General features: G+C 35.6%; 1 protein-coding gene across 5 annotated transcripts; it reads right to left on the bottom strand.

Moving 5' to 3' along the window:
- Positions 1-212: 212 nt before the first annotated feature.
- On the bottom strand, positions 213-25,268 carry LOC126760161 (paraplegin). Of its 5 annotated transcripts, XM_050475615.1 has the most exons (9): positions 25,044-25,268; positions 24,659-24,982; positions 4,397-4,631; positions 3,718-3,851; positions 3,128-3,664; positions 2,795-3,065; positions 763-1,085; positions 482-673; positions 213-427 (listed from the first exon to the last, which is right to left on the bottom strand). In XM_050475615.1, exons 1-9 carry the CDS (start codon positions 25,185-25,187, stop codon positions 278-280), a joined length of 2,310 nt encoding a protein of 769 aa, XP_050331572.1. In that variant the 5' UTR covers positions 25,188-25,268; the 3' UTR covers positions 213-277. The 5 variants fall into 5 exon arrangements, with proteins under 5 accessions (XP_050331572.1, XP_050331574.1, XP_050331573.1 ...); XM_050475617.1 differs by lacking the exon at positions 4,397-4,631 and having other exon boundaries at positions 24,826-24,982; XM_050475616.1 differs by lacking the exon at positions 24,659-24,982 and having other exon boundaries at positions 25,044-25,267.
- Between the last annotated feature and the right edge of the window lie 355 nt (positions 25,269-25,623).

Genomic DNA, 25,623 nt, shown 5'->3' with positions numbered 1-25,623 from the left:
TAAAAAAGGGCCGTCACAGAGGATGACCCCTTTAAATGACTCGAGCCAAATACTATTTTTGTGATACCACCATAGTGATTTCACAAATCCATACAAGTAGTGTATTCCGAAAAAAATGCACTTACATTTAGATTCAATGTCCACTCTCTTGTATCTCTTATATCCACAATTTGCAAAAGCAGATACCTTTTTCGTATTAATAGCTTTAAAAATTTGTTTTTTGAAAACTTTTATTCACAAAACTTTAAAAACGTCAACACTAAGTAATTCATTCAAATTATTCGTCTTTTTCTCCTAGATTTTTTAAAGACTTTTCGAACTCAACAGGTTCTAACGCTCGGTTTGCAACGTCGTAAGCTGGTGGTCCGATCAGAGTAACTACTTCATCATAAGACAAAGTTTCCTTCTCCAGCAGCGCTTCAGCAATCTGAAAATAAATGAGGAATAAAACAGTGGCAATGAGAATAAGTTTCCTTTATACTTTTTCTAATTTATCCAAGTTTTTTTTCAATAGTTCCTCTGTTTTCTGGTATGCACTGCTTACTAGATTTTGAGCTTCTTTGTCAATAATCCTGTGCAGGTTTTCCGAAAATGGGTGATTGAAACTTCCGCTTTCCTCTGCGTCTGTTATATATATTGGCCCTAGATTTGCATTCATTCCAAATTTTTTTATCTAGTAATATTAAAAGTTAAGTTTTAAAATATTATTCAGTGTGGAATTGTGAGTTTCATATTTATACAAATTGCTATTAACTTTTGTACCTGAGCATATGCGATTTTCGTAACTTTCTCTAAATCATTTTGTGCTCCAGTAGTAATTTTATTGAAGATTATATTTTCAGCAGCCCTGCCGCCAAGTGCTACGCACATTTTATCAAAAAGCTCTTCCTTGCTATGCAGCTTCTGTTCGCTTGGTGTATATTGTGCAAATCCCAAGGCAAGACTTGTTCTGGGCACAATTGTCACTTTTAGTAATATATCAGAATTGGGGAGAAGCCAACCAACAAGAGCATGCCCGGATTCATGATAAGCAACAACTTTTCTTTCCACCAGTGAAAGTGCATGTGATCGTTTTTCGGTTCCACCTTAATTTGGAAAATGCAAAAATTAATAATTAGTTGATGGGTTAAATTTAAAATGTGTGTACAAATTATTCAAATAACATATATTTGAGTTAACAATTTGAAGCGACCGGCAATTAAACACTTTTAAAAATTTAAAAGAACTAAAGGCGTGTGATATACCATACTTCGAAGTGTCTCTAAAATTCATTATAAATATAACTTGTTTTATTAGCAAATCTTGGTTAAAGACCACTGGAATATCTGATGCCAGTATAATAAAAAAAAAACAAATATAATATTTCAGTTAACAATTTGAAGCGACCGGCAGTTAAACACCTTTAAAAATTTAAAAGAATTTAAGGCGTGTGATATACCATACTTCGAAGTGTCTCTAAAATTCATTATAAATATAATTGGATCCAAATTAACTTATGTCTATTTTGTTTTATTAAGAAATCTTAGTTAAAGACCACTGGAATATCTGATGCCAGTATACTAAAAGGTCAATATTTATTAAGACTTATGAAATTAACATCATAGTGAATAATGGAATCTTTTTTTATTTTATTAAAAATCTCTTTGTCTTTAGCAGGCAAGAAATTATTTTATTACGAGGACATTACGTTGGGTATATCAGCAAGATAATGACCCAAAACTGGTTAAGAAAACATATATGTATATACAATAGAAAACCTATGGGGAGAACTAAAAAAAAAATTGCCGAATCAGTCTTTCTCTAACAAAAACCAGTTACGGAAGTGCATACAAAAAACTTGGTATGAGATACCTAAGGAAACCTGTCCGCCTTTAATCTGTAGTGTGACCAAACGAGTAAGTAAAGTAATCCATGGGTAACCCATAGATAATACTACTACTAAATGATTTCTATTAGTTAGATTATAACCATTAGTTAATGAGATATAGCATTTTTGTGAAGCAAATTGTTAGTTCACAAAAAAATGGATCATAAATGCATTTCGTGTGTTAATAGAGCATTGCGTTTTGGGGGAAAATACTGTTGAATTTGGGCTCTGTTCAGGGAGATCAACCGTTGAAAAGAGTTTTGCTTAGTTGGAAATGCACGTGGTATAATATTCATAGACTGATTCAGTAATCAGCCAGTTATAATCCATTGCACTGTGTATTTGGTTACAGTTCTATTCTACTATTCCAAATATTTAGCAGTTGTATTATTATATAATATATTTAAGTTTAAGTATTCCTCGCTAGAGAGCTCCGATAATAAACGCGTACGATCGCTGCTAAATTCAAAGTGCTATAGGGAGAACCGCGGCTTCCAACACGCTATTTGTAGGCACGACAAAAAAAATGTTATTGTGGAATATCCATAAGTGATAGACATATACCATCGGAGAGTTTTCTGTAGACCTTTTCAATGGATACAATACTTAGTACAGGAGTAATTATTTACGACATCACATTAGAAAACTCTAAAATTACCATATTTCTCCACTATTTAATAGATGTTATTATATATATGTAAATACAAAAATATAAGTATGTTTGCGTTTTTCTTAAAAATTTAAATAAAACTTTTTGTTGATGAGCTTTACTTGAAAAAGTATTGTGTAATTATTATTTTGAGCAGGTGTGTATGTAATTGAACCCACAACAACAGAAATTTACTTTAAAACTTCAATTTGCACAATTAAGAAACCTACAAAAATTTAGCAGACGTGAATACAATATTGTCAATGGAATGAACTTACCTACAAGTCGCTCAACGGCATACTCCAAATTTGATGCCGATACCTTGGTTTGACACTGTCTGGCAGCATGTAAAGCAGCTTCGTTACATACATTAGCAATATCAGCGCCTGAAAATCCTGGTGTCAATCTGGCAAGTTTTCCCGAAAACTGCGCAGGCTTAGAATCCAATTTTATATCAGATAAATGTTTTTCAAAAATCTCTTTACGTTCTTGTAGAGTGGGCAAGTCAATCAATATATGTCGATCGAACCTACCAGGTCGAAGTAATGCCTAATATATATATATTTGTAATAATGCTTATTTTTATAAATATGTGTAGTATTGTTAGTTACCTTGTCTAATATGTCAGCACGATTGGTACTTGCAAGCATAAGTACTCCTTCTTTGGATGCCATACCATCCATTTCCACGAGAAGTTGATTTAATGTTTGTTCTAATTCGCCAGAACTACCTTGGCCCATGCTTTCAGTTCCAGATCGCTGCCGTCCGATTGCGTCGATTTCATCAATATATATTATGCATGGAGCTCGTTTTTTGCCTTCTTGAAAAAGATCTCGTACCCTTGCTGCTCCGAGACCGCCAATCATTTCAATAAACTCCGATCCGTTCATACTTAGGAAAGGCACTTGAGCTTCAGTCGCGACGGCTTTCGCCAACAATGTTTTTCCACAACCAGGTGGTCCCAGTAGCAAAGCGCCTTTGGGCACTTTTGCTCCTAATCTTTGATACTTTTGTGGTGCTTTCAAGTAGTCAACAAATTCTCTTACTTCTTGTTTGGCCTCCTGTAGGCCTGCAACATCTCTAAAAAGTACTCCTCTTCCTCCTTCAAAAGGATCGACTAGAGTAAATTTCGCTCTACCCATTTGAGACTATTCAAATATTATTAAATGTACGATATGTTTTTTTAAATTAAAAAACTCACAAAAGAATCCATGCTTATAGGACTTCGGACACCCTTCATTCTTGACGCGATCGACATAAGCAATGCGAAGAACAAAATTAACACCATTATACGTCCAGTAATATCACTATGTCTATCATAAGTAACAGCAACACCTAACATTGAAAATGTATACAATTGTTTTACAGATATGCACTGTTATACATTCATTAAATAATATACGAAGTGATATTTGTTTAGTTTTTCCTAAAGTAATAAATTATTAATTATTATTAATTAAGCTAGATATAAATATAATAACATAGCTCTATCCGTCAGATTTAAACAGGTTTAATTTGTTCTCGTCTACAAAAAATACGTTATTCCGGTTTTTTGGGTTTGGCAGTATGGCGTATGAGTTTAATTAAATATTTTATTATGATTTTTGATATTACGAACATAGTGTTCAGCGATATTGCTGCACAGTTCTTTGGATTAGTTTCACCATTTCCCCGGATTATTCGTTGACTATTTCTCATCTTGACAATGTTTTAGAATTAATTCGTACACTTTAATACTAGCTAAATGAACCATTTTGATCTACAACTTTTATGAATGACATTAGTCATATGTACCAAATTAAATTAAATTTATTAATAATAATTGTAAAATAAAGATTATTATTTACCAGGCATTTTTCATCTAGTTCACATGTACTTGCCTTCAGTTATACCAAGTCTTGATTCGATTTCCCGCAATTTTTCTTCAAATTTAGATGCATCAGCTATAGCCATGTGGAAAATTGTAGATGTAACCTTTTTTCCTTTAATTATGGCACCATCATGTAAAATAATCGTTACCATCTCCATATCCGGGCGTATAATGAGTTCTTTAACTTCGCCAGTAGCTAACATGTGATGTACGAATTCATTCCAAGAAACATATCTCGTTGAACCCTTACAAGGTAATAGAAAAAATAACTGTTTATGCAGAACAAATAAAAACAAAAAGGTAACATTCCAGGGAGAATCTGGCGCAGTTTAAAAATATTTGGATCCCAAAAGATTAGATACTTTGTAAAGAGTGAAAAATCAATCATTGAAGTTCTGCTCCATAAAATTCAAGATAAAGTAAGTCTACCGAAATAAATATACAAAAAAAAATAACATTCAGTAAAGTAAAGTATCTGTTAGAAATAGTATATACAACGCAATATTCGTAACTGTAAAATCTCGTTGCCTGCGAACGATAAGGTTCTCTTTTATATATGTATGTACATATGTGTGTATTCTAACTTAGCCTTCAGTCTGAAATAAACTGTAGGACTAGGGAGTTATGGGCCCAGGCGAGAAAAAATAGTGTAAATTAAAATTTGATTATTGTACTGGAAAACGGCTGATTAATAATTGCAAAGAAGTGTGTTAAATTCATTAAAAATAGAAAATCGTAAATTAAAATTGTGAAAAAAACTAATAACTAGAAGTGACTAAGTGAAATTTCGCGTTGGACGACAACATGAATTACGTTATGCATTCGATTGAGAAGCTGAATGATACCAATCATACAGCGCGTGAGTCGTTCAGATGAAAAGCGTGCTCATACATGCAGAGTTATGGCTCGTAGTTTGCGGTCGCATCGTAAAAGACGAAGAAGATAAATAATGTGAAGAACTGCCAAACGTCAGCTAGTGCGTGGGAAAGGTTAAAAGAAATTCATATGCCTAAGGGACCTGCACGCCGCGTTACATTATTAAAACAATTATTACATATAAAATCGCCAGAATCTGAAAGCATTTAGAGAAATTCAGAGATCTGACTGAAAAATTCTATGAGATTGGTTTTACACTGCCCGTAGAGTGTTTGTGCATACTGTCGTTGCCAAGCTTGACCTACGCCTTTGATAATTTTGTGGTAGCAATGGAATCACGTGAATCTTTGCCGGCATTAAGTGCGTTAAAAATTAAATTGCTCAACAACAAGGAGAGCAAAAATGTTCTCTTCGCGAGGCGAAAATCAGCCGAGTGGACACATTTCAAAGAATTGCCAAACAAAATTCAGCGAAAAAACCGAGAGCGTCAAAGGCAACGAAAATGAGAGGGACGACAAAGGTCGGAAAAGTCATACTCAGTGTTTGCATGTTCTAACGATGATTTTGCACCGAAGCGCATGGGAGCCTTAGGTCTCAAAAACCGGACAAAATTATTTAAAGTGATTTTATAAAAATGCATGATTAAATATAATAATGCAATATATTAAAATAAAACAAGTAAGGAAGGACTAAGTTCGAGTGCAATCGAAAATTTTATATTGAATATATTTGAGAAGGGGGTAGTACCGACCAGATTTTATCTATTTTTGCTCATCCCACATTCTACTAATATGCCACATACTCAAAAAAATGTTCCCTCGGTTTCATTTAGGTACCTTTCATACAATCAGCAATCATATGGAGCAAGGTCAATTGGATGTCCGAAAATCTTGGTAATAGTTATATAGGTGGGGTTTTTTTTCGCGCAATTGTATCTATTTTAGGCTCAAAGATACACTGTTATGAATAAAATATGTTCTACAATTTTCATTGAGACTTGACTCAAATATTGGCGGATATATCTTACATAAAGTGACCTAGAAGTATCGGGTTCGCATATTCGGTACCTAGGGGCTTGAACAGCTTTGGTTGGATTTATACAATTATTGGTCAAAAGGTGGCTTACTTTAGAGAAATTATTACCGCAAAGTTTTATTCCGTTATATTAATTAATTCTTTATTTGTGTACTGGAAAGTGAAAAAATCAAATGGAATTTTAAATTATGTTATGTGGGAAGTAGACGTGGTTGTAGTCTGATTTCGCTTATTTTTACAGAGTAACACAGGAAAATGAAAATGTTACGTTCTAAATTTTGTCAAAATCGGTCCCCCTTATACCATCTATATACCACCCGTATAGAATAATTAAGCAGGACTTCAGTATTTAATTAAAATAAATAAATAAAGCACTACTCATTTTATGCAACTGACCAACTTTTTTCAACGCGCTTTTTTTAAATGGGGCGAAAGACGGGGAAAATATTTAAGCTTATATGTTAAGTAGAAACCCTGTAGTTTACTAGGAAAAATTATTCATAGCTCGACCTCGCCCGACACTATAACAAAAACACTAATTTCTAAAAAATTAAAAAAAAAAATTGTTTTTTTAATGATTCATTGTTTCCCCGAAAAAAACATAATAATACATTAACTAAATTAATTTTTATATCATTAATATTAAATACATACCATGTTGTCCTGAATCCATAAAAAATATTTTCAAGAATTCCGTTCACGCAATAAAAAAAGCAACTTGCAATTTTGAGAACAATGGAGAGTTCGCGAATAAGCACGTGCGTTCTGAACGAAGTCTAGGTTCCGACTACTTGTGTGGCAATATAGCGGCCTGAAGGTCATTCATTTAATCGGTTCATTGTAGAACGGTTATTTAGGTACCAAAAAAAATCAATTTTGAGTACCATGGCTGAAGTTTGTAATTTTCAATTTTGTCCGGTTTTTGAGGGCAAATGCTCCTATGTGCGGAGCAGCAAGATTTGTTTTTATTAGAGACAAACGACAATAAGTGTTTTGGTGCATAGTCTAATTTGACTGCAAAAAAAGCAAAAGTTTACAGTGATTTGAAGAATCATATGTGAAATCTGTGCAAAGTGTAAGATATGCGTAAAACCATTTCCAAAGAAAACTGAAAATCGCTCGAAAGACGTGTTGGATCTGGTGCATATAGACATTTGTGGACCAATGAATAAATCCTCACAAGGAGGAGCGCGATATTTTGTAACATTCATTGACGATAAATCGCGATACACGTATGTAAGTTTCTTGAAAATTCGTGATGAAATATTCGAAAAATTGAAAGTGTTCAACAAAACTTTGAGAAGCTGGACAAAAAGTTAGTATTTGAGTGGCACGTTTGAAAAATTTTTGGGAAGCAACGGTATTAAAGTCAGGTTACAGTACCATACACACCTCAACAAAATGATGTAGCTGAGCGCGCGAACAGAACATTGGTTGAGATGGCGCGCAGTATGATTCTACATGCTCGTCTGGATGAAGGCTTCTGGATAGAAGCTAGGGGACATGACATCATTCGAGTACATGAAAGGTAGCAGTAGCACATGACGTAATTTTTCTTGAAAGTTTATTTCATTGTTTTGTTGACGATTTGATTGTTGCCATCTATGAAAGCACTCAACAAAGGCGTCAATATGGCGGTCAGCTGAGGCATTTCCTTGGTATGGAAATAGAAAGAGAAGGAGCAACTGGCAACTTTACTATTGGTCACAAACAGTATATTGGAAACCTACTCCACGAGTATCATACGAGTAACTGCAAGGCGAAAGTCATTCCGTTGAGCGCAGGATTCCAGGGTAAGTTTGACAATGAAGAGTGTCCGCGAGCGAACCAGGCAAGCTATCAATCTATGATAGGTTCTCTGATGTATCTAGCCATTAAAACCCGGGCAGATATATACACTGTGTTGCGAAGCTGTCACAACGTAACGCAAATCCTCATAAGGAACAAGAGGTGGATGCCAAGCAAGTTTTGCGATACCTTAAAGGCACTGCTGAACTGAGTATGCACTACCAACGGACTGCAAACCCCATCAAGTGTTATGCCTATGCTGATTAGGCTGGATAATGCATGAACCGAAAATCGTACAGCGCCTGGACGTTTCTTGCAGCAGGAGCAGTGATCTCCGGGGAATCAATGCTAAAGAAGCAGCATACTATATATCCGTAAATTCATGAACGAGATGGGTTTGAGCGATGATCATTCAACAAAGGTGTTTAGCGAAAACCAAAGTGCGCAATGTTTAGGAAAGAGAGACAGTGCGCGGACGGTGAATGCCGGCCATGGGCAACGTTTTGTGGCCGATATGCGTCGTACCGAAGTGGTTAAGTATCATCATATCAGGAAAATGGTTAAGAACAATGTAATTGAAATAAAGTATATATCAACTGAAAATATGATATATGATGTCCTGCCCAAGAACCTTAGTAAAATTAAGCATAAGAAATCTATTAGTATGATGTGTATATATTAAAATGAAATGTTAACATTTAAGTGTCTAATGACATATTGCGTTGAGGAGTGTTAGAAATAGTCAAAACATGTATGTGTACACAACGCAATATTCGTAACTGTTCCCTGCGATCAATAAGGTTCTTTTTATATATGTGTATTATATACATATGTGTATATTCTAACTAAGCCTTCAGTTTCAAATCTACTGTACAACTAAAAGTATCAAATATTTAGGAAAGTTATTTGAAGCAGAGCGCCAAAAGTTAACAAAGAATTAATTATTCAAAATGGAGTTTTTAGTTATTTCACTGTAATAAAAACGAATTATTATGGCGATATGTATCTTTGGATAAATAATGTAGAGTGTTGTATTGAATCGATATTTAACGTAGTGCATAGAGTTTTTTTTTTGAAACTACTATTGAAAAGGGAAGACACATAAATAGCGAATATTTTATAACGTTATCAATATCCTGCAAAAAGTCATTAATCATGGTTGATCATGGCTCTATAGCGTTTTGTATTGACTGCAAAATTATGGCCGGCTTCATTTTTGAAGAAATATGGAGGATGTAACGGTGAGTTAACAATGGTTTATGGATTATCATTATTCTTCAAAACTCTGCTCCTCAGCAGCAATAGCGTTTTCTATGCGTACTAAATCGCGTGTCTGAGGATGAGAGTAAACGTAGAATGAAACGAACCATGGTTGCTCGAATTACTAACTCTGCTGGGCGATTTTGTCGACCGACGCAGAACGCGAGTATAAATCAAGTAACATCTGCCAAAAAGTACTACAAAATGGTTGACCAAAAGTTTTCCGTTAAAATCAGGCAACAAAAAAATTTTTAGCATTTGGATACACCATTTCACGAATTTATTTGGAATACATTGTATATCTTAAATGAAAATATGTATACTTTATTATAAATGAGTAAGGAACTACACTATAAGTATAATAAAATAAGTAAAAACCCTCACAGCACCACATGAAACAACAAGTAAGGAAAGACTTGGAAAATCAAAGCCGGGGAAAAGCCTTCAGGGGTAGCAAAACTTAATACTAAAAAAATATTGCAAAAGACATTAGGATTAATTGTACGACGAAATCGTAAATTGATTCCAATCAAATTTGTATCTCATCGACATATGTACATTGTAACAAAGAAGTACCCGAAAATTGTAAATAAAATGGAAAATATTTAAATTTTCATCAATATTTATTATGTCGCCTTCAAAGTAATCCTCACCAGATGTAATACAATTGCGCCAACGATTTTTCCATTTCTTGAAACACTTTTCATAAACCCTTTTTGGAATGGCCTTCAGCTCCTTCTGCGAATTTTGTTTCATCCTCTCGATCGACTGAAAACGAGTTCCGCAGAGCAGCAGTTTCAGTTTGGGAAACAAGAAAAAGTCACAAATCTGGTGAATACGCTAGTTGATCGATAGTATTCATTGCGTTTTTGGTTTTAAATTAGGTCACAATTGTACTCTTTTTGAAAAAAATCAGCTTTATCGAACGGAATCGCGAGAGATGTTGAGCTCTCTTGCCATCTCTCGACCGTCTTTGAAGGCTTTGTACCACTCGTAGGCTTGTGTTTTTGAATCACCGTAAGCCTTTTCCAATACTTGCAACGTTTCCTCACACAAAATTTGGTTAGAAATACAAAATTTGAGACAAGTTCTTTGTTCGATATTTCTAATCATTGTAAAAATCGCAACGCACTACTGAGGTGTACCGACTTAAGCAGCTGCTGTAAACAAACTGGTTGATAGATCAGACACAGTAATTAAGGACAGTCCTACCAACTTAGCAAAATATATTTTTCTAAAATATCATTTACCCAGGGAATTTAATTACAATTTCCGGATGCTCTTTTGTCCCAATGAATATAAACTAAATTAGTTATGTAACTTCCAGTCAGAAAAATTTATTATAAAATCATCGTATCTGACATAAACTCAATCGAAGAGGAAAATTTAATATGTATATTGTGTTGACGAGAAAAACTCAATGATTGCGCGAATTCGAAACATTTGATGATGTCAGGCGCGTCAATTAATCCATTCAACATAAAAATATTCTAGAAAAAATATTCAGACTAGATTAATTGTTGACATTGAAATAGCCGTAGATGTCATTTATTGAACCATTTTCTCCATAGAGGGCATAGCGGTATTCTAAGCTCTTACAAAATTACATTTGAATATTTTTCGATACGATTTATTGCGGTGTCAGTGAAAGGAGATCAAATTACGGTGCTGTATTTTGAAATTGGAAGAACTAGAGATGTAGTAGTGAATGACTTTGAAAGCCTGGATAGTAATTTTATCAATATGCAAGTTGAGAGTCAGTTTTTTGTCTATGATGATGCCCAGGCCCTTTACGTTCTCGACTTCGCTTATTGTCTCATTGTTCAAGCTATAGTAATCTGACGTTCGGAAGTATTATCATGAGTATGATACGGTTACACACTTTTTGATGTTCAAATCTAGTTTGTTTTTTTTTTTTGGCACCAGCTCGATAGTTTGTCAATATCGCTCTGAAGAACATGGGTGTGTCCGTCACTAGTTATCAAACTAAAGATCTTCAAATGATCTGCATAAAGCAGATATTCAGACTGAAAGTTAGCACCACTGTGGTTTGCAAAAATATTAAAGAGAGTTGAACCCAGATGTGATCCTTGGGTAGATAGATGCCCATCAACTTTAACTTGAAATTACCTTCCAATTAGGTATTAGTGAATCTATTTCAGTGCACTACCTCGAATGTCGTATCTGCTTAGCTATCGAATGCTTTGCTGAAGTCCGTGTAGGACGTATGAGCATCCTGACCGTTATATAGAGTTTCGAGTACATAATTTACATAAAAAAAGCCTACGAAACCGTGCTGTTTGGTAATATTCTTAAAGAATGCCGTGAGGAAAACCTATATTTTCAAAGAGTTTAGCCAAAGCTGATTGTATACAAATTGGCCTATAGTTGGATACAACAGACCTTAGACCATCCTTATGAAAAGGACAGGCATAGGAAGATTTTCAAGCAGTTAGGAATGTACCATTTTCGAGTGAAAAATTGAATACGTGTTTAAAATACTTACTGAGGCTGGTGGCACAATTTCTGAGGAAGATATTTGGCAAGCCATTCGGACCAACGACCTTCTTCGTATTTAGAGACAACAATCTTTTTATACGTCGGCAATGCTAACGTCAAACGCTTTAATAGTAAAAATCGGCACAGACTCATTTTTGATTAACACGGATCACTGTCGAGAATCTTGTGATTTGATTTTATTTACCAGCTCAGTGAATTCAGTTCCTGTACATTTGGAGTGAGCCCATGTACGCCAGTTTGCAATTAATATTGCTTAGAAATATATGCGGTTCAAGAAAAATCGCAATAATGAATGCTATAAAGAGAGACGAAAAAAACATATTCGTTTTGCGAATTTGGATGACTCTTTGTATTGAGTTTACAGTCCAACTATTGCAAATTTCCACTTCAATTCATTTGTACATACAACGTCGTTGTCTAGTTTATTCAAATAGTTACTTATGATTTCACAGCACTTTTGATCATAATCCGAGGATATTTACCGAAAAATCTCATATCATGAGCGAACATATGACCGATGTCGTTGACCCGTTAATCTATATAAATAAAAATGAATACCAAAAATGTATGTACGCGCATAACTCAATAACGCCTGAACCAATTTGGCCAATTCTTTTTCTTAAATGTTTGTTGAAGTTCAAGGATGGTTTTTACGGCGAGAAAAATTCGAATAGTTTCCGGAAAACCCCTAAAAACAGCCTTTTTCTTTTCCCCATACAAACGTTACAATAAATATGAATGTTTGTTTGTTAGTAACACTAAGAGAACGGTTGAACCAATCTTAATAAAATTTTTAAAGGTTGTTGGTTGTGGATCGGGAAAGGTTTAGAAACAAAATACCTTATACTTTTAATGAGGAGAAGTCGGAAAATTGGACAATTCCAAAAAGTAACATTTTCCATACACATTTTTTTCAATTTTTGTTTGTTTTGTTTTTCAATATTTTGATTTGTAAATTATTTGAATCGTTCAATTGCGGTCGCTTACTTTTTTATTCCGGCTATCCAAAGGAAAAATTATTGAAAATTATTCAGTGAAAACTTTATGTATGTTTGAGACGATGTGATCAATTACAGATTGAAATTTGTTACGAAGCCACGAAGAGGTGGCGCTAATATTGGTCGGCGTTCTTTTTGCCATCAACGTATGGCAGCCCAAAGAAAGGCAAGAAGTACTCTCAAAATGCGATGACATACGTGCGGAATTATGGATCGCGATCGTAACGATATCACAGCACGACTTTTAAACAATAGCTGCGATGTTTGATGGTCTTTATCTTGAAGCAACCTATGGTATATATGATGCTGTTAGATGCTGAATGTGTTCTGTTGAGTAGCAAAAAAGAGGTTTGCCGCACCAGATCAAATTGATGAAATCATTTCAGCGGAAATTCCTGATTCAGAGATAGATCCAGAATTATACGAAGTGGTGAAAACCAATATGATTCATGGACCTTGCGAACCTTACAATCCCACTTTGGTTTGGATGTTTGACAATAAATGCACGAAACACTACTCATGTGCTTTTCTTTCGGAAACGGGAATGGGAAATGATGGATATTAACTGTATCGGCGTCACTCACCAGACGACAATGGCAGAACATTTAGCATTTAGAGGCGTGAATATCGACGTTAACAACACATCGAAGTTGACAACACATGGGTCGTACCATATTCGTCCCCCTTTTGTTTAATTCACATTCAAAACTCATGTCAATGTTGAATATTGCAGATTGGTGTAATCGATCAAATACGTTTGCAAGTACGTCACCAAAGAAAGCAACATAGCGGTTATTGGCCTTGAACGATATGAGATCAGCAGTATCAAACGGGTCGATATGTGAACTGCAATAAAGCGCTTTGTAGGATATTTACTTTTGCAATTCATGAAAGTTTTCCGACTGTTTTGCGTCTCGCGGTTCAACTTCATTTAAGTCATCGCGTATTGTGAATGGTACAGTGTGTGCAACATTTTGAGAAGCATGCCAGCAGTAGCATTTGCTGGAACATGATAATCACTGGAAACAGACGAAGGACAATGCGATAGTACTTCGCATGCCACTGAAGTTCGCATACTTTTCGCGAAGATCATTTCGACATATCAGCCTTTAAATTCGCGTTAATTATGGGATACGAAAAAATGACATTGCCGATGACATTTTACATTGTATTCGCTAAGAATTGGAAATGGGCAAATTTCGGTTGATACTTCCAGTGGTTTGATATCAATTTCACCTCCCTTTTGTCAATTCACTTCAACGGAAGATGAACTCATCACGAATGTTTATCCGAACATTGGCCAAATTATCGTAACTGCGATAGCTTGAGTGCACGAGCAATTTTAGCTGCCAAAATTACCGATGTTAGTGATTTAAACTGGAAGATTCAAAGTCAAGTTCCGGGAGGTTTGCGCTCATATAAATCGATCGATCGTCTTGACAAGGAAGACGAAACCGTAAATTATCCAGTGGAATTTCCAAATACCATACCAAGCCTGCCCCAGCATCATTTGCGTCTTAAAGTTGGATCTGTCATTATTATGTTTCACAATCTTCATGCGCCGAAACTGTGTAATGGAACCCGAATGATTATGACGTAGTTATCGAATACAAGGGACAGCCATTTCAGTTCAAACGTATTCAATTTCCAGGGAAAATTGCCCTTGCGTTGACAATCAACAGGACACAAGGAAATCGGGAAATGCTATGTTTTTCACACGGCCAGATATATGTGGTGTGTTGACGAGTTGGAAACCCATCTTCTCTATATATTTACGCACCAGAACAGAAATCAAAAAGTTATGTTTATTAAGTTGCGCCACATAAAAAAAATGTAGAAAAATCGTAAATAAATCATTTTCGACAGAATATAATTTCAACTTTTTTTCATTTCAAAACACATAATTTCACGCAGGGCAACGGCTGCGGGGTCAGCTAGTATTAAAATACCTTACATATTGAAATATAAAGTCAACCGGATGTTTCAAAATCCGGTATTTCTATTCGGTATATGGAGACTAAGGGAAATATTGACCAGATACCTCCCCTTTTTAACGTACATACATTATGTTAGACAACATCTGGTGCCTAATTTTAATCATAGTATCAAAGAACTACCTTCTAACACTTTTGGCATGACATAGACATTTTGTATGAAAGTTTGATTTGCTGTTATCACAAACCAAACCAAAGGATCATGTAAGTGACATTATTTTTGTGCCTTAAAGAAAAGGCATTACATATTTCCCAGTATCTAAACTTATCTTTTGATAACAGAGCCATTGCACAAAAGCTCAACCAGATAAAAAATGTCTGCTGAAAAAGCGTTTCTTAACCCAAACAACGAGCAGAAGAAATAACAAATTGAGAGCTTAATAAGCTGAAAGAGCTACTATTTTCTGCTAGTGCAATTTCTTCTAGCAGAAAATAGCTACTTCCAAATTCAGAAACAGCTATTAAAGCACACGTGTATACAAGCGATATTTGCTCCAAAGATGACAAATTTAATCTAAAACACGACACCCATTGCTATCAGACCACACAACCGCCTCTGCGAGTTTAACAGCTGCAACAACCACCACCTACACGCCACTGCCTTCACCCCCAGGATCACCCACGGGCACCCGCGACAAACTCGGATTCTACAATTCAACTGCAACGAACTCCTTTGCAAGATCGAGGAGATAGATGCATTTATGAGCCCCGAACGCAGGGTATAGCTATCTGGTCAGGCGATGTCGAGCTAGAAATATTTCATACATAGATCACCCATTTAAATGTTGCCTTACAGGATATCCCCCGAACATGGTTAAGCTACTTCGTGGTGAAAACCGTTCGGTAGTAGGCGACTTTAACGCGCATCATGATCTTTGGCATTCCTGCCTGTCAAATGATCGCAGGTGGCTGGAGCTGGCGAAACAGACAAACGATTCGAGATTCCATTATCGATTCTCGCAGCAACTTCGTCTGCAATGAGTGGTGGTTTGACTCCGAGTATGTCATTCACTGGAAGGGAGTTGGTGAAGGCGTTGCCACTGTGAATGGCAGTCAGTGGTTGTCGGAAGTTAGTTGCGTCCGATGTCTGGTCGACGTATTGTCTGATGTCGTCGTTGAGGAATGACCTCTTAATGTTCTTAGAGTATTTTCCTCGAAATAGTACGGATGATTTCGAAATCCATGCTAGAGATTCGTTAAATAGTAAATCAACACAAGCGGACAAAATGGATAGAGCACCTGAAGTTTTGCAACCTCTCCACCGGCATAAGTAAGCTTTGAACTACTGTCAAGGCTTTGTCGAATCCGAAGAGAGATCATGACCGAGTTGTCGTATTTTAGCCGGCAATTTACACCGCACCCGGTAGACATAAACCATTTATTACCCGATGGCTACGTAAAATGCCAAAATACTGCGCACCACTTACTTTCACCGATGAGGAGGTTCAGAGTGTCTTCAACAAGGCAAAATCTGATGGAATTAACATGCTGAAGCTAAAGCACCTAAGCTCGACGGAAGTAGACTTGCTCACCAAGGTCGTCATCTTGAATCATCCGAATGATGGGTGTTCCCTCTCCGTTGTTGTTTAACTTCTACAACTCATTCAGCATCACTCACTATATCACCTCGAACGCTGATGATTGCACGACAATGACGTCGGGCAATGTAGTCGATATCATGTGCCCAAAAATAAACTTGACCTTAATATTGCAGCCGATGGCGTTAAAATTCCGACTGTCAATAACACTAAGGTTTTAGGTGTGACACTCGACAGTCTGTGCCCCTTAACTCCTCACACGACCGCGATTATTGCTAAAGTCAGAGCCGCAACATAATCACCAAGTCGCTAGCCGGCAGCACATGAGGAAAAGACAAGGATTCGTTGTTGGCAAAATACAAGGCTATCGGGCAACTGGTCCTTAATTACGCCGGGCCAACATGGTTGCCTGGATGCAGGGGAACGCAGACGAGGAAGCTTCAGACATACCAGATCGCTGCACTCCGGAGTATAACAGGATGCCTCTTTATGTTTCCTATCGAACATCTGCACAGAGAGACCCGTATGCTCCTAATTAAAGAGCAAAATGAACTCCTCTCCAAGAAGTTTCTGCTGGGGTATTTTCGTAGAAATCATCCCTGCAGCCACCTTCTTGATGCGGTACAGCTTCTTAGGAGTGTCAAGAGTTCATTCCTCAACTATGTCGACGACATAAGGCAATACGCCGAGCAGACTTCGGCGATCTAACCCCGTTTAGATTGGTGACCACGAGTTACGTGGCCCCATGTTGCCAACGCAATACGCGACACTAGCCTCTACGGCTGTCCACACTGTTCGCGCACTGCGCCGGCGGTCATCCCGAGTGGCCAACAGAGGACCTTCAAGTCCAGGAGCTCAAACAGCCAACATAGCTCCCACTCTGACTTGCCCCCTCCAACCTTCATCCCGTTCCAATCCTCGTACGAGAACCACTCAGCAACTCCTGGTTCCTCGTACAATCATTTCCTCCATCATCATTTAGGAATGTCACAACAGTCAAGTTATATTCTTGCACTGGCTGGTGTCATTTCCCGGCGTGTTCCGGCCTGCGCATCACGTGTGAGCGGAGCGAGTCGTATGTTGCCCCATGCTGCGGCAGTCTGCAACACACAACAGTGCGACAACCGCCCCTGCAGGTTCCACAGCTGCAACAAACATCATCTACACGTCAGCCCCAGGATCACCCACGGACACCCGTGACAAACCCGAATACTACAATTCAACTGCAACGGACTCTAGATCGAGGAGATAGTTGCACTCATGAATCGAAAACATGTATCGATAGCTGCGGTCCAAGAAATCAAGCTAAACAGCCGCTCAGATCCTTTGAGTTTCAACGTTTTACGTAAAGATCGCTAGCGAGATAATGGTGGTGGCCGACCACCATCTTGAATTCCGAAAAGTGTACAGCACCACCACAACACTTAGCATCATAAACGCCAAAATAGTTCGTGGCCTCAACTAGAAACCACCCGGCGAGGAACGATCCTCGTAGCGTTGGACTTGTCAAAAGCTTTTGACACCGTCAATCACACAACGCTACTGCAGGACATCGAGAAAACTACGCTCCCTCCAGGACTGAAGAGGTGGACCATGAATTACCTGAGCGGTCGTCAATCATCCGTACTGTTTCGAGAAGAAAAATCTAAACTGAGAAGAATTGAACAGGGGGTTCCGCAGGGTGGTGTCCTCTCCCCGCTACTCTTTCACTTCTACATCTTGAAACTCCCACAGCCACCAGAGGGAGTTTCCATAACCTCGTTCACTGATGATTGCACGATATTGACGTCGGGCAATGGAATCGATGGCATATATTCGAAGGTAAACAGGTATCTCTCCGACCTTTCTCGCTTCTTCTCTGCACGGAACCTAACACTCGCTCCCACCAAATCCACAGCGACCATATTCACAAACTGGATATTGTAGTCGATGGCTTGAAAATAAATCTATAAAATCTCATTATACATGATCTTGATAGTGATCGGAATATCCCCGGATATTGTAACCTCGCCTTGTTATAATTTCTTCCAAATTTCGCGAAGATATCTTGTCAAATACAAAAAGCTTTCCATACAAAAACTTAATTTTGTCCGACCAGTTTGTGTCAGCCGTATGCTTTAACAAAAAATTGGTTCGCGTATATACAAACAGGCAAACACACCGGCTGATGGACGGACATGGCCAAATCGGCTCAGTTCAACACACTGATCATTTATATACCTAATTAATAGGGTAAACGACGTTTTCTTCCGGGTCTTACAAACTGTTCAGGGTAGGTATAAAAAAAAACACAGAACAAATAAATAAACAGTTTCAAGCAATATCGGATTTGAACCGGCCTACCAAAATTTATACTACATGTATATCATATTTGGGCACAATTCCAATTTCTTTGACGCCGCGATCTGAAAGTACCGTTGGAAAGAGGAAGTCCTAATGATTAAAAACTATACAGGGCTATAGGTACCGCAAACGCTTAATTTCTAAAATTCGAACATTTCAACAAGCTATTTCACTATATTTAACACACTTTATGCACATTTTTCACATCAAATTAATTTAATTAAATAAACTGTAACCATTTAAACAAATTCACAATTTATACTGTAAAAATTTAAAATTACCTTTTACACTCGTAGTGAGCATCATTTATGTGCTAACAAAAATGGAGCGCTTCCATATGATTATAAGCAAATATGAGCAATTCGCTGAAATTTCTCTTTTTCGCTATAATTCCTCATTTTTTATTTAGCAATCTTAGTTCTAATAAAAACAATCGTCTATAAATTATATTTCCAATTAAAATGAGTATAAACAATCTTTCCATGCATATGGATATTTTCTTATTTAATAAACAATTAAGTAATATTAAATAATAATATTACGTAATAAAATACTTAGATTTTTAAAGGTGTACTACGCAAAAGTACTTCAGTTACCCTGAGTTTTGGCTCGACCAGGGTTAATTTTTTACTACGCGTACTACGCGAAAGTACTTCAGTCACCTCGATATGATATAAATTTTATAATATAATAGAGTTTTACTTATTTGTGTTTATTATATATAAATCAAATATTATACATATACAAATGTATATGGAAAAAGTGTTCACAACTCAATTATAGCTTGAAAAATGTTGGGAAGTATTTTTTATTTTAATTAATAGAGAAAAAAGAATCATGCGAAAAAAAAAAATCGTTAAAAATTATAATTGTAAACAATCTAACCTTTTCAACGATGACTGTGCTAAGTGATTTTTAAATTAATTAAAATAGCTAAAATATAACAAAGTAAAAGTAAAATATGAATTTATTTCAATGTTAGAGTGTGTATTTAAATATACAAAGTGAAAATGTGAAAAATTTAATGAAACATTGTGAAATACTAAATGTTATTAATACAAATTTTTGAATTTTTAATTACGAACATTTTAAAAAATATAAGTGTTAGCAAAATTATTTTTGAATATTTCTCCTGGCACAATTCCGATTTCTTTGGGGCCGCGATCTGAACGCATCGGTGGAAAGAGGAAGATGGAGCGCTGCCATATGATAATAAGCAAAATAATAAGCGAATTGTTCAGCTGAAATTTCTCTTTTTCTTTATTTAGCAATCTTATAGCCCTGACAGACCACAGCGCTAATATGCATTAGAGGGCTTAATTTATATTTACTTGCGCATTTGACCCATGTTAATGCAAGTTGTAATGCACAAGAATTCCGTGCATTTAGCTGAATTTACCAAATTTGAGTAGGCAACACTGCTCAAAAATGGCCGATTTTTGCAATTTTTTGACAGATGTCGCTTGAAATCTGCCGCCTTGTTTGTGTTTACAGCTTCAGAGGTAAACAGTTTTTATATTGCTAATTAAATTATGTGCAAGTATATTGACAAAAATTTATTTTAATATTTTTAGATGGCAGAAAATAAACAACGTATAGTTTGCTATTCATTTTTCCAATATTCTTAACTTTTTCGCACACTTTTATTTCACTTTATTTAATAACACTGTGATAGCTTTTTTCAAAAAAAAAAAAAAGACAAGACCAAATTCGACGGTTTCCCCCTATTTCGGGTCCTACGAATCGAACTGCATCATTACTTTTTTGAGTTACAATCATGGTTTCATACAAAAATTTTTGTTGAAGTTTTTCATCAAAGGTGCCCATTGTAAAAGAAAGGCACATTTTTCTTCGGTCTCTAACTTTTTTAATGTTGACTTTTTTGGTAAACTGTCTTTGGCAAAGCTTCTCATAATAAGTCCGTCTTTAAGTTCTTAGATGACTGTAAACCCCAAAATCAATGTTTTTTGTGTCCTTATAGCCAATATGTCGAAAAAACTGAAATTTAATCCATTTTTTTTAATGTTTTTTCCCTCACGATTCGTCAATATTTTAATTTACCCTTTGATACTTATACATTAAGTGACATCTTGTAATAGTAAGAAACTTAAGCAAAGACAACTTTCTGAGCAAACTAACCATTAGAAAAAAACTTAACAAAATTTGTATTTTTTAAAAAGGTACACTAACTATGTTTGTGTGCTGTTTTATTTTTTTGTATCTTATAAGTGTTATCAATAAGTATCATAAATTTGTTCACAATATTTAAATTAAATTTAATAAGACTCATCTATCAATGTCCAACACAAATCAGCAAGCAACGAGTCAAGCTTTTTGCCGCTGTACCAATGCTCAAGGGGGGCGGCGACACACATGCCACATTTAAATGAAATTCTGTGCGAAGCTTCCAATCACGCATTCTTTATTGGTCTCGCGGTTCCTTGTGTCCCAATGACAAATGAAGCACATATTTTTTGTGTATCCTGTCTGCAAACCAGTAAGCAAGGCGATACTTTTAACTCCGCACATATCTTCCATTGATGCTGCTGATACTGAACTCTGTCCAAAATTAATTTCATTGCTTCGTATGTTTCCTTTGTGTTGGAGCTTATGGCGATTGGAACCGAATTTTTTGTGTTATCCACATATAGCAATACTGCTTTTAAACTATTTTTCGACGAGTCAATAAACAAGCGCCATTGCTCTGGTTTGTACTCACAGTTCATAAGACCAGGAATATTTTTACTATACGAAAAAGTATTGTCGACATTAACCTCAAAGAAATCTAAAAGCTCCTCCTGTCTTTTGCGGTATCCATACACTTTCACATCTTTAGACAATATATTTACCGATCGAAGATGATGTGCTAGGCAAATCGCTTCTCCTTGCGATAATTTCAGCTGTCGTACCATCGTATTCAAACAGGCTTGGGAAATCTCCAAGTGACGACATGGGCTTTCAACTTCGGTTGGGTTATACATTGAGAGTAGATCTGTAGGTCGGAGTGAGATACTGGTAGCTGTGCAGATTGAACACTTTTGTATACTGTGTTTTTTTTGTTGAGTCTTTCAAATTTTTTCTTGCACGCGTAGCAGTTACTAGTATGATGCCCTTGTGGATCTATCCAAATCATTGGGATGCCGAACCCCATTTTTAGGCACAGTCTTCCAATATAGAATGCGTGACTGGAAGCTTCGCACAGAATTTCATTTAAATGTGGCATGTGTGTCGCCGCCCCCCTTGAGCATTGGTACAGCGGCAAAAAGCTTGACTCGTTGCTTGCTGATTTGTGTTGGACATTGATAGATGAGTCTTATTAAATTTAATTTAAATATTGTGAACAAATTTATGATACTTATTGATAACACTTATAAGATACAAAAAAATAAAACAGCACACAAACATAGTTAGTGTACCTTTTTAAAAAATACAAATTTTGTTAAGTTTTTTTCTAATGGTTAGTTTGCTCAGAACGTTGTCTTTGCTTAAGTTTCTTACTATTACAAGATGTCACTTAATGTATAAGTATCAAAGGGTAAATTAAAATATTGACGAATCGTGAGGGAAAAAACATTAAAAAAATGGATTAAATTTCAGTTTTTTCGACATATTGGCTATAAGGACACAAAAAACATTGATTTTGGGGTTTACAGTCATCTAAGAACTTAAAGACGGACTTATTATGAGAAGCTTTGCCAAAGACAGTTTACCAAAAAAGTCAACATTAAAAAAGTTAGAGACCGAAGAAAAATGTGCCTTTCTCTTACAATGGGCACCTTTGATGAAAAACTTCAACAAAAATTTTTGTATGAAACCATGATTGTAACTCAAAAAAGTAATGATGCAGTTCGATTCGTAGGACCCGAAATAGGGGGAAACCGTCGAATTTGGTCTTGTCTTTTTTTTTGACTATCACAGTGTAATGAACAAGACGGCACGATTCCGATTACTTTGGCGGCGGGGTAAAAAAACGAATTTCCATATAAATGGGGTATGTGCGGATAGGGTAGCTTCTCCAGAGGAGGAATATCCGAAAATAATGTAAAAATAACTAATATTTTTTGAAATATTCACGTTTAAAAATTCAAAAATTTGCACTAAGAAAACATGTTATGTCTCTATGTTTCTCTAAATTTTTTCACATTTTTGTCTTGTTATATTTAAATATACACTTTAAAGATTGAAATAAGTTCACATTTCACTTTTATTTTGTAATATTTTACCTATATTTATTAATTTAAAAATCACTTAGAACACTCATCGTTGCAAAGGCTAGATTGTTTACAATTATGAGGAAAACGAGCGTTGCCACATCTCAAACACCAAATTTATAGGATTCTTAACGATTTTTCTTTGTTTATATGCATATGTATACATATATACTATACATATGTATGTATATGTATAATATGCGATTTATGTTTAATAAAAATAAATAAGTAAAAATCTATAATAATATTGTAAAATTTATATCATATCGGGGTGACTGAAGTACTTTCGCGTAGTACTCCTTTCTGCGTTGGCGGCCTTCGGCCGCGCTTAAAAAAAATAACCCTGGTCGAGCGAATACCCCGGGGTCACTAAAGTACTTTCGCATAGTACTCCTTTCTGCGTTAAAATAAAAAAAAAAATATATTGAATTTCGTTATAAAGTGGTTATATTTTTAGGTTATCTTGCACTAATATTCAAACAAAGTTTGAGTTTTCATTACAAAATGGTTAAATATTATTATATAATATTATTATATAATATTATAATAATTAGTATATAATATTACATATTTGTTTATTAAATTAAATAAAGAACATATCCTTATGAATGGATAGAGGAATTTTTTGGAAAAAAGGCATTTCAGCGAATTTCCTTATTATCACATGGCAGCGCTCCATTTCGTCGTAATTTTAGCACACACATGATGTTCACTACGAGTGTAAAATGTAATTTTTAAAATAAAGATTTCTTCGGTAAAAAAAACTGTTAAAAGTGTAAAATGTGGATTTATTTAAAAGTTTATAGTTTAAATTAATTAATTTGAAGTGAAAAATGTGAGTAAAGTGTGTTTAATGCGGTAAAATAGCTTGTTGAAATGCTCGAATTTTGGCAATTTTTGAACTTTAAGGTCGAATATCTCGTAAACTAAGCGTTTGCGGTACCTATAACCCCATATATTTTTTAATCAGGAGGACTCCCTCTTTCCAACGGTACCTTCAAATCGCGGCGCCAAAGAAATCGGAATTGTGCCAACAAGACTGCCGTTTGTCACCTTAAAATTGCAATGCGAATTAGCGTTGCTTAAGGCGCATTAATTTTGCTCGTCTGTCAGGCTATTAGCTTGAAAAATGTTGGAAGGTATTTTTTATTAAGAAATCACACGAAAATGCAAACAAAGAAAAATCTTTGAACATCCTACATATTTGCTGTTGAAGATATGGCAACACTCGTTTTCCTCATATTTGTAATCAATCTAACCTTTTCAACGATGAGTGCGCTAAGTGATTTTTAAATTAGTAAATATAGCTAAAATATAACAAAGTAAAAGTGAAATATGAAATTATTTCCATGTTTAGAGTGTATATTTAAATATACAAAGTGAAAAATGTGAAAAAACTTAGTGAAAGATTGTAAAATACCAAGTGTTATTAAAACAAATTTTTAAGAGGTAATATTTTAAAAAATATATAAGTGAGAGCAACGGTATTTTTGCTTATTTCACCTCTGGAGAAGCTCCCCTATCCGTACATACTCCATTTATACCGAAATTCATGTTTTTTACCCTACCGTCATAGTAATCGTAATCGTGCCTTTCTCCTCAGGAGAAGCTCCCCTAGCCGTACATACCCCATTCATACCGAAATTCGTGTTTTTTAACCGACCGCTAAAGTAATCGAAATCGTGTCATATTTGATATTCTTACTATACCTCAGGACGTTCTGCTCTAGGTGTAATTATTAGCGACAAGAAGACGACAAGCATGTAAATAGTAAACATCCAAAGTAAAGCTTTCGAGAGAATTGATTTCATTTTATCTTCGTTTTCATTTTTTTCGTTGTTCTCATTTTTATTAGCATTATTATTCTTGTCTTTACCATTTGTTCTGTCGGGATTGTCTTTGTCATTCGGAGGCTTATTCGACGTAAAAAATACACTATTAGAGTGCAATCTTCGCACCATCAATGGTGACACATCACAAGACCTAGCAACTAAATTCACAGCAGCTTTGTATTCAGCGGTAAAATGCTTTATCTAGTAATATATAAATTGCAGATCAGATTATTTTCATAAAGTTTAAACTAATTTGTCTAACCTTAGTTTTCGACATAGACTGATTAGGAAGTCGAATGCAATAATTATTCTGAAATTTCTCCGTACACTTCTTTAAAAGCAAGTCTTTCATATTATATAACTGCCTTATACATGTTAATCTGTACTGACCACTTATTTGAAGCATTTTTTCTCAGTAATTGTTTTGATTAGGTAAATATTCTAACTTTTGGAGGTAGTAAATAATATATCATCTTTTCATTAGGTCGATAACTTTTAAGACTAATACCGGCACCGATATTGTAACGGATATCTCGATAAATCGTCTCGCAAAAATCACCACGCTATTGTGAGGTGTTTGTAATAGTCAGGGTTTCAGTATGCTGAAATGATTTCAAAAACTCAAATGCTCACAATTTCCTCACAAATTTGTGATGCCTGAAAGCAGACCCCACAATTCAAAATCGTTTGCGTTTGTTATGTTAATAGCATAATTTTGAATAGCATCCCCCGATTTTGGGGCTAAAATGGGTATGTGCGGATATATGAGGATTCCAGATCAAGAATAGATATATATATATATTGCCGCTAACTTATGGTTTTTATGATATTTGCATTTAAAG

The sequence above is a fragment of the Bactrocera neohumeralis genome, chromosome 5 (genome assembly GCF_024586455.1).
Source record: "Bactrocera neohumeralis isolate Rockhampton chromosome 5, APGP_CSIRO_Bneo_wtdbg2-racon-allhic-juicebox.fasta_v2, whole genome shotgun sequence".
NCBI lineage: Eukaryota > Metazoa > Arthropoda > Insecta > Diptera > Tephritidae > Bactrocera > Bactrocera neohumeralis.
Note: the sequence above shows the minus strand (reverse complement) of the source record. Positions and strands in the feature narration are given on the sequence as shown.